General features: G+C 36.6%; 1 protein-coding gene across 4 annotated transcripts in view; it reads right to left on the bottom strand.

The window, feature by feature from the left end:
* Positions 1-11108, bottom strand: part of ANKRD28 (ankyrin repeat domain 28) — a 129595-nt gene that overhangs the window by 35359 nt on the left and 83128 nt on the right. For all 4 annotated transcript variants that reach the window (XM_011977945.1, XM_011977941.1, XM_011977943.1 and 1 more), the window contains 3 exons: positions 10576-10639; positions 9000-9068; positions 7254-7394 (listed from right to left, as the gene is read on the bottom strand). In XM_011977945.1, the coding sequence (XP_011833335.1) occupies positions 7254-7394; positions 9000-9068; positions 10576-10639 (274 nt within the window). The remainder of the gene's footprint in view (positions 1-7253; positions 7395-8999; positions 9069-10575; positions 10640-11108) is intronic.

Raw genomic sequence — 11108 nt, 5'->3', positions numbered from 1 at the left:
TGGGAGTGTAAATTAGTTCAACCATTGTGGAAGACAGTGTGGCGATTCCTCAAGGATCTAGAACTAGAAATACCATTTGACCCAGCAATCCCATTTCTGGGTATATGCCCAAAGCATTATAAAGTATCACGCTACTATAAAGACACATGCACACGGTATGGTTACTGCGGCACTATTTGCAATAGCAAAGACTTGGAACCAACCCAAATGTCCATCAATGACAGACTGGATTAAGAAAATGTGGCACATATACACCATGGAATACTATGCAGCCATAAAAAAGGATGAGCGCATGTCCTTTGCAGGGACATGGATGAAACTGGAAACCATTACTTTCAGCAAACTATCACAAGATCAGAAAACCAAACACTGCATGTTCTCATCATACATGGGAGTTGAACAATGAGAACACATGGACACATGGAGGGGAACATCACACACCGGGGCCTGTCAGGGGCTGGGGGAGGGATAGCATTAGGAGAAATACCTAATGCAAATGATGAGTTGATGGGTACAGCAAACCACCATGGCACATGTATACCTATGTAACAAATCTGCACGTTGAGCACATGAAAGTATAATGGCATACAAAAAAATTAATTAAAAAACATTATATAGGGCCAGGCTCAGGGGCTCATGCCTGTAATCCCAGCAGTTTGATAGGCTGAGGCGGGCAGATCACGAGGTCAAGAGATCGAGACCATCCTGGCCAACATGGTGAAACGCTGTCTCTACTAAAAATACAAAAATTAGCTGGACATGGTGGCGTGTGCCTGTAGTCCCGGCTACTCGGGAGGCTGAGGCAGGAGAACTGCTTGAACTTGCGAGGTGGAGGCTGCAGTGAGCCGAGATCACACCACTGCACTCCAGCCTGGTGACAGAGCGAGACTGCATCTCAAAAACAAACAAACAAACAAAAAACAAACCCACCCCTGACCCCCACTCACACACAAAGAAACACAACAGTATATAGGCCATAATTTATAACTTTAATAAATTTTATTACGGCAAGAAAAAAAAAGGCACTGAAAGAGAAATGAAAAAATTCTCCCTTAGTTTGGTACCAGTGATCTTGGGCCATAAAGGTGAAATAGCCTCTGTTTATTCATTTGATACATGGAGAAGCCAGCTAAATAATCTAAAGTCTATTCACGTTCAAATTCCAAGTCTATAATTATTCAGTGATAATTTGTTTGGTATTCAAATATGTCTACCCAAATATTAAACTACCTGGGGAAAAAAATTCTTTAAACAAATACTCCTTGTTAAAAGTTTCCAAAATCACACTGAAGTCACATAAAAACAAATGAAAAGAAATTCTAAAGCAATGTAACTAATCTTTCAGTAACTCTAGCTCACAAATATATGAGAGCCATTATTTCAAGGCTAACACTTATTTCCTTAAATGCTGAATTTCTTAAAAAGGTTTAGATCTCTTAGAAATTACTTTCAGAATCTTTATTGTAATATCTTCAGTGGCAGCAAATATTTATCATTAAGTGCAATTTTGATATTTATGTTGAGCTAAAATTCTTTGGAATCAAGCATAATAAAAAAATAAGATTAAGCTGGGTGCAGTGGCTCATGCCTGTAATCCCAGCACTTTGGGAGGCGGAGACAGGCAGATCACCTGAGGTCAGGAGTTCAAGACCAGCCTGACCAACAGGGAGAAACCCGTCTCTACTAAAAATACAAAATTAGCCAGGCGTGGTGGCGCATGCCTGTAATCCCAGTTGCTCGGGAGGCTGAGGCAGGAGAATCACTTGAACCCAGGAGGCGGAGGTTGCAGTGAGCCAAGTCTGCACCATTGCACTCCAGCCTGGGCAACAAGATCAAAACTCTGTCTCAAAAAAAAAAAAAGGTTAAAGTGGGTATCACTATGATAAAAACAAAACAAAACAAAACCCAAGTCTGGCTCTAAAGTAACAAGACTGGTGTTTTGTTTTGTTTTGTTTCACAAACTAGCTCTGAGGACATGTCAGGAAAAGGAAGCGTTTCAGTCAGTGTGTGAACTCTGTTTGTACATAGCCTTCGCTGGTGCCCAATTCAGAGGACAGTGCTCACTGGGATGTAGAAAAAGCCTGCAAGTCTGTAGGAATACTTTACAGGCAAAAACATTTTACCCAAGGGCATTAAAAAAAAAAAATTTAATCAAGTTCTCTGGGATGTTGGTGATAAAACAGAAATGGTTCTCCCTTACTAAGACCTGAATACAAGACTTATTCTACTATAATTTCTTCTACTGGCATACCTTTCAGATTTTGCTAAACAATATAAATTTTCACAATTACTCTGGGTAAGCATTATCTCTAACAAATGAAAAAGATTACTGACACTAAGTTAAATTTTGACTTTTCCCAAATCCTTTTGGCTAGAATATGGCAAACCAAGGACTAAACCACCTCAGGTCTTCACTTTATCCATTGTTCTACGTTCCCACAAAGTTTTGGAACAGCGGTTAATCAGTTACAGTTATAAGTTAACTAGGTGCTTATAAAATACTGAATCACAAAATTACTTGATCTTGAAAATGTGGACTTCATTAGAGGATGGGGGCAGGAGAGTCTGTCTACTCTTTTTTCTGCTTGTACATTAACACATGCTCATTTTATAAAACCCAGACAATTAAGAAATGAAGATTCTCTATAATCTGTCCTCTGAAATAAAATATATACACAAAATCTGAAAAAAATACTTAAGGCTAAACAATCTTCTGTTATAATTTTTCCTCATTGTTAGGCAAATTAAGTATCTTCATCCCCACTAACCACAAAGGTTAAAATCAGAATGCATTTTAAATTATTTAAATTTATCCTACTCTTACCCTACCACTAATGAACTCTACCACTTTGAGTTCTAATGCAAGTTCAGACTGATTCAAGTTCATGTGTCCCATGGCTGGTCAGAGCCCTGGGTAAGGACGACTCAGCCAGGAAAACAGATGTGGTATTGTCACTCCCAGAGGCCCTCCTTCCTCTCTACTCTTCCCATGGCATACAATAGTTCTTACCACCACCCACAACCCCACCCCGGACCAAAAAATCAGTTTTAAAAAATACAACTAACCTTTATAGGAAGATTAGGATGTGTCAGAACTGCTCCAAGCAATTAATGTGTACTAAACCACTTTAAACTCTACATAGTCGTGACTGAGTTTAGACTATTATCTCCATTTCACAGATGAAATAGGCACAGAGAGGTTAAGTAATTTGCGAAGGTACCATAGTAAAAGGCAGAGCTAGTATCAAACATTGCTCTTACATACATACACAAAATAAGCTTAACAAAGTTATTGAATGTAAGTCACATACAAAAGGCAAATATATCTTCTATATATCAACACAAAAAAAATTTAAAGATTGATTTTGGTAATAAAAAATATCAGAAACATAGGAATAAATCTCAGCATTACAAAACCTTTACACACAAAAAAATGCATGATCCCATTTTTATGAAGTTTGAAAACAGACAAAAATTAATTGCCATTAGAAGTCAAAATGTAGCCCCATTTCCTAAGAGTGTTACTGTGATCTAAATGTTTGTGTCTCCCCACACCCACTCACATGGTGAAATTCCAACCTCAAGGTGATGTTATTAGGAGGTGGGGCCTTTAGGGAGTGATTAGGTCAAGAGGGCAGAGCCCTCCCTCATGAATGGGATTAGCGTCCTTACAAATAAGGCCCAAAAGAGCTCTTTCACTCCTACCATGTGAGGATATGGCAAGAATATGCCCTCAAAGAGGAAGTGGGTCTTCTCCAGACACTGAATCTGCCAGTGCCTTGATATTCTTGACTTCTCAGCTTCCATAACTGTGAGAAATAAAATTTCTGTTGTTTACAAGTCACCCAGTTTTTGGTATTTTGTTATAGCAGTCCAAACAGACTATGAGAATTGTTACTGCGAAGTTACGATGTTGCTGAAACAAATATCTAAAATGTGGAAGAGGTTTTAGAACTGGGTAATGGATAGAGGATGGAAGAGTTACAAGGTGCAGGCTAGAGATAACCCATAAAATATTTTTTAAAATTATATATGATATAGAAAAGACTTTATAACATATACCAGGGCTTCAACTTTGATTAAGGCTGTGAGGAACAAAGAATGATCTACATACACATACAGCAATACAACTGTTGATGGTGGTTATCTCAGGAGAGCTGGTATGAGGGGAATTTCTTCCTTATAATCAGGAAAAACAGCCCTCCAGCTTCCCTTCTCTTATATACCTACTACACACAGGTGTGCAGAAGACCCACATGACATCCTGCTCAAAGACAACCCTATACGTCTTTGCAACAGGCAAATACATTTATTAATATTTCACATATTTAATATGTTTATTGTGATAGTAGCCATGTATTTGTTTGCTGGATTCTTACATGATGTAAAATAAAGACACTTCAGAGGACTTGATGAATGACTATCTACCAAGAACGCAGACATCAGGACAATCGGGGTGACTAGCAGAATGACTAGAATGAGTCAGGGAAGATTTCATGTATTTTTCCAATTATTTACTCAAAGTGAGGATGAAGGGATATAAGGCAGAGCAGAATTGTAATTACTGTATGTTGGTCCTAAACAGCAGAAAACCAATGTCAGATTGTTAAAAATTCCAAAGTATAAACAACAACTTTTCCTGGGGAGCTTTAAATTAGAAACTGTGATGCTGACAGGGGATTAGCTAAAAAAAATAAATAAATAAAAATTAAAAAAAAAACCACACACACAAAAAAACAAGCATTTAAAAAAACAAATACGAAAACGTACATTACTGAACAACAGCAATTAGAAGCTCTGAGGAATCTGTCTCTTCTTTTAGAAAATATTTCATTCTTGCTTTGGCAAAATGATTGAATTATGGCTGATTCTCTTATTACTTAAGCTATTCCTGGGAATACAATTACAACTAGGTAAAATTGTACCCAATTTAAGAAAAATATTTCTTACAATTTAAGAAAAAATAAATCCTTTAATGCCACTGTTTAAGCCTCCAAAACAATCACTTATTAAAAGGATGTCTCTGGTATCCCAGAAAAATTACTGTGGCTTATATTTTCCACAAGGCTCCCACAGAACAAATCATTGAATCAATAAATGACGACATACGACAGGCTCTCTGGGATTTTGATAGTTAATAAAGATAGGAAACAGAGGCTCCCATTAACAGTGTTAGATTATGCAGTCTCTTTTAGTTTTCCCAGCAACTCTAACAGGGAGGTTTCATTTTCCTTTTACGAATAAAGAATATTTTGGCTTAGCAATTACTTGCTCATGCTCAAATGGGTACACAGTATGGAGACTCCAAGATTTAAATTGGGTCTTTCTGATCCCAAGGCTCACGTTCTTTCCAGTGTATCAGGCTGTTTAGTGTACATACTGAGGATTAAATATTTAAATAATAAAAGTCACTGCCTACTTGCTCAAAACAGTTTATATTCAGTGAGAAAACTAGTGATTTTAGTACTAGTACCTTTCTATAGGAAAAGTAGATTGGCTTACAATGAAACCACAAATCTCCAACACTATGGGTTGAATTATATGTTACTCCTTTGTGGTTTTGTGTGTGTGTGTATCCAGGTTTAGTGCATTTGTCTAAGGGCAGAAGGGTCAAAGTGTAATCTTTTTTGGGGGGAAGGAATGTGGGACACAATCTCTCAGTGGAATCTTGATCATCATGAGCTGCACCCAATATCCAGTCTGTGAAAGTAGTGGTAAAGGACTACAGATGGTGATAAAAGGTATAACTTAATTTAAGCAAATCTATACATCAAACCATGAAATTATAAAACTGATAAATTAGGGATAATCTACTTATCCAAGTTTACCAAAGAATTTTCTAATTTATAGTCTTTATCATAGATTTTATTTAAATAGTTCCTATCTAAAAACATACTTTATATTCTTGCAAATAAAGTACACATTACCATTGCCTTTAAGATTAGAATACTAGGCTGGGCACAGTGGCTCACTCCTGTAATCCCAGCTTTTTGGAAGGCCAAGGTGGGTGGATCACTTGAGGTCAGAAGTCTGACACCAGGCTGGCCAACATGGTGAATCAGTCTCTACTAAAAATACAAAAATTAGCCAGGCATAGTGGTGGGCACCTGTAGTCCTAGCTAGTTGGGAGGCTGAGGCAGGAGAATTGCTTGAACCTGGAAGGTGGAAGTTGCACTGAGCTGTGATTGCACCACTGCATTCCAGCCCGGGTGACAAAGCGAGATTCCATCTCAACAAACAAACAAACAAAAAACAAACCAAGCAAAAAACAACAAAAAACCCCACAAAAACAAAAAAAATCCCTAGAATTTTAGCCACAATCCAACACAAAAAAAGTTACTTATAAAAATTGTTTTGAAATTAAAGAGTTTATACTAAATTAACATTTGTGAAGAATCGAATTATGCTTCTTATTTTGAGGGTAAAAAGTAAATGTTAAAAACTGAATAATTCTATGTTATATGAACTACATTTTATAACATCTTTCCCCAGAAACCATTACTTATTTTTACTTTTCACTGACCCACACCATGGGGAATTACCAGACACTGAAAATCTTTTCTGTTTTCAACGAGTTTATTTTCTTCCACGAAAAAAAAAAATGTATCAAGATATTACAAATAGGTCTGGTAACTTCAGGTGAATATTATACTTATGGAACAGTTTATGCATCTTTTATTCTTGTTTTCACTTACTCATTCTTGGCCAACATTTACTTATTCTGTCATCTAATTTACTTATTTAAGCAACATGTAGTACCTACTACGTGCCAGATTCTGCCAGTTCAATTACTACCTTTTGGACACCAATTTACAAGGGTTCCTTGCAAACCTGAACTGTCTACCTCTGAAGGATACCTGTATTCCAATGTCTACCCAATCTTCTGATGACATTACTCATATACCTCCTCTCTCCCTTTCCCCATGATATAGTCATGGCTGTAGCCTCTGAGAAGTCAGGTGGAAAAAAACATAAAAGTGATATTAAGATGCTCTTTTGGCAGGCAGGACAAAAAGGGACCTTTGTCTTTCTTCCACCAGATCAGCTAGTAAGGCCGGTGCTGAGAATAGGTAGTAATAACTATGATTTAGCAATAACTATGAAACCAATTTATTTCCCAAAATAGACTTAGGGCAAAGATAATCAACAAAAAATACAAAGAGGAAATACAAATTTGCAACAAAAACATCCCTGCGGAAGATGCCAGTTTATAGAAATAACTGATCCTCCACTCTCACTCATATGGTACTTACTTGCCATCTGTGTCTGATGTAGCTGCATAGTGCAGGGGTGTGCAGCCTCTTTCATCAAGGTCATTCACACTTGCTCCTGATCCCACAAGAGCAAACAGGCACTGGTAATTACAGTTGGCAGCAGCGTAGTGCAGTGGAGATCTTTTGTGCCCAAGTTAATACAAGGAAGATAAAAGCAAGAGACATAACTAGTAAACAAAAGCATAGCTGACTCTTACTCCTCCCAGTTACAAATACTGTATTTACAGTGAGACTTAGACTGCCATATACTAAGTCTTGTGGAGGGCTGGACATAAAGCTAGAAGAAGAAAGTAAGGTGGCAGAGAACCTTTAAGTATATGAAATAAGACGAAAATGCAGTTATTTCATTGCCTCCAGGCAGTAGCAGCAATCCCACCCCCAGTCCTTTGAGTGACTTTCAAATAACCTTCGTATTCTGCTCAGAAATGTGAAAACTTTCATTTTAAGAAAGTTTCCCCTACGTTAATAAAAATTTCCCCTCCACAGTACGGAGGTAGCAATTTCTATTCATGTCTAGAAGAGGAACAAAGGGTAAGAGAAAAAACAGAAGAAACATCCCAAAAAACACAATTAACCCTGAATTACTTTCAACCCTCTAAACTCAAAATATTTTTCAGAAGCCTTCTCTGTTATTTGTAGTATAGAATGCCTGAAGTACTAAACATTAATATAAACTGGATTAAAGTATAATTATAAAAGCAAATTAGCTATAAAAATATTGCATTCCAAAGCCAAACAAAGTGATTTTTTTATTTTTGTGGGTCATTAATTCTTTCCATTAGGAGGCTTATGACAGCAGTCTGTTCTTCAAAGTAATTATGGTGTCAAATAGTTTTTATTTTCTTCTATTCATTTCTGATATCCTACCATGCATAGTTCTTTTTACTTCTCTTCTGCACTGGTTCTATCACATGCATTGACATACATTCACACATTTTCTTCTGACATACACCCTTCCCTCTCATACACCTTGCTATGTATAATTCTCAAACTGTTGACCCACATAGTTTTGCTTATACTGTCATCTCTTTAAAACCAATTCCAGCTGCCTTCAATTCTTTCCTGTACGGATCTAATGAACTCTGTGTCAATTCCTACTCTAAGTAACTTAACAGTAGTTTGAAATACTGCTACCACAAATTCTTAACAATGAGGCCTGCTGAATGACTACAAAGACTGTCATTTCACAGCTGCCTTCCTGTTGTGAAATACTTAGTGGGATGTGTGGATATACGTGTGTGTGAGATTTATATAGAAAAGGAGAAAGAAAAATTACACGTATATATTTATAACCTATTTCCTCCCTCTTACTACTGCTCTGGAACAAGATATGGGCAGTAGAATCCCTCACAAAGAAACGACTTGAAGAAAGGAGAACTGTATCATTTTCTAGGTATTGTGAGTTTCTTGAAAAAACGAGTTCTATGGGGCTTTACATTTCCATAGCCATAATTATTGGACGGAGAGGAGTGATATCAAGTATAGAGGCATTTATAAGGCCAAGGCTGTGGTTGGTAGGCTAGGGCTGTGGTAGGGACTCAAGAAGAAAACTGTGGGTGAAAACGAGTATTTGGAAGTTATTGACTTTAGCTGGGACTCTCAATGAATCATGATCACAATGTACAAGATGCTAAATTGTTCAGTTTATTTTCAGAAGCCAGTTAGAAGGTCAATCAAGTTATTAAGTAAAAATAGGCTCCATAAAGAAACTATATCATACCCTACCTCCCAAATTTGTCCTTTTTATTAAAGTCTGCACCAGTATTCAGCAGAAGGTTTAGGCACTCCAAATTCCTATTGAGAGAAAACACAGTTAGAAAACTTAATTGACAGTGATTTTATAATGAAATTGTTAGGTTTAAAGAAGCATGAAAGTTTGTTTTTATATGAAGATAAATGTGACAAAAATGACATGATTTACATTCTATGAAGAATAAAACATTAAAATTCATCTTATCTAGAATTTAGAAAGCTATATACTTACATACTGGCACACTGAGGAAATAACACATGATTCATGTTGTCACTGTTTAAAAGGAAGATCACATTTGCAAAAGAGACTCTGAGGAGGCTTTAGGAAACAATATGCTTATAGGCTTTTTTTTTTTTTTTTTTTCCTTGAGACAGAGCCTCACTCTATAGTTCAAGCTAGAGTCCAGAGGTGCAATCATAGCTAACAGCAGCCTTCAACTCCTGGACATAAGCGATCCTCCAAGCCTCAGCCTCCTGAGTAGTTAAGCTTACAGCTGTGAGCCACTGCATGAGTCCGGTCGGCCTTCCCTGATCTTTTCCTATACTATGACTGCTTACCTATATGTATCTTTAGTTAATATTGGAGGAAAAGATATAACTTAAGTATTTCTATAATTTAATTGTATAAACCTCAACATCAAATTACTATGTTACAATGAAAACTGTAACTGCCAAGCAATCAGACACTCAAGTCTGTTGTCCCTCTCTCTCCAGGCAAGTTACAAGGAAGATAGGTTTTAACTGGAAGGTTCTCTGGTGACCTTGGAAGAATAAAGAAACCAGTCACATGCTCACAATCCATCTCTACAACTTAGACTGCGCTGGTGTACTCTCGGTTCAATGTACTTGTCCTCTGAAATCACTGAAAAATTTTAAGGAATTATCACTGAAAATAAAGTTTTTGCAAAATGTCCTTTTGAGAAATCATGAATTAAATGGCTTATCACAGATCTAAATTATCAGAAGCATTAGATAAGAAGAATGTTCCAGAGACCATGAGTTTTAGCTGAAGTTTGTTGCTCATTTGAACCAACTGCCTAATTTTCCCTGGTGGTACTATTTAAAAACTTAGTCCAAAATCTTCCAATCTCAAACTTTCCTCTTCCTAGTAGAGGTAAGACACAGCACAAAATGAACATTTTTTTCCGGAAAAAAAAAACAAAACAAAAAACAAAATTTAAAACAAATCTACTTAAAGAGTACTTGTTTATTCAGAATATTCCCAGTATTTTGATGTTCTCATTTGAGAATATACTTTTTAAAGAAACAATTTTATTAGATTTTTTCACTTATCCAGGAATTATGTTCTTTTATAGAAGGCAGTATTTCCTTTTGTAGGTTTATTCTCTCTCACTCACAACCTACAACTTGGCTGGAATAAGATGAAAAAAAGTATTCTGCCACCCTGGACCTTTTTTCACAAACAACTCCTGTTTTGTTTTCTATTTTCTGGTAGCCCAGAATTAATACAAGAGGAACCAAAGATAAGAGAAAACCTGCCAAGATCAGCTATCTTTTTCTTAAAGAAATAAAAATACTATTAACATACCCTCCAGCTGCAGCTGCATGTAGACAAGTCCTGCCAAAATCATCTGGGGTATCGATATCAAATCCTACAAGAATGAACACATCTTATTTATAACAGATATATTATTTTACACTAAAGAATTATGTCATGAAATGTCAAGAATCACATCCTCCCCTCCAATCCCAAACAAAACTATGGGTTCTGAAGTGCTAGGGTGCCTGTTTAAAAGCAATAGGATACAATGGAGTATTATTTAGCAATAAAAAGAAATAAAGTACTGATACTGATACATGAATAACCCTTGAGAACATTATATTAAGTGAAACAAGCCAGTCACAGATCACATGTCAGGTGAGTCAATTTATAGGAACTGTTCAGAACAGGCAAATTTTATAGAGATGGAAAGTAGATTAGTGGTTGCCTAGGGCTGAGGGAAAAAAGAAATGGAGATTAACTGCTAATGGTCTTTAACAGGGGATGAAGAGGTTTTTTTGTATTTTTTTTGAGACAGAGTCTCACTCTGTCTTCTAGGCTGGAGTGCAGTGGCGTAATCT

Source organism: Mandrillus leucophaeus, unplaced genomic scaffold, assembly GCF_000951045.1.
Source record: "Mandrillus leucophaeus isolate KB7577 unplaced genomic scaffold, Mleu.le_1.0 Scaffold186, whole genome shotgun sequence".
Taxonomy (NCBI): Eukaryota; Metazoa; Chordata; class Mammalia; order Primates; family Cercopithecidae; genus Mandrillus; species Mandrillus leucophaeus.
Note: the sequence above shows the minus strand (reverse complement) of the source record. Positions and strands in the feature narration are given on the sequence as shown.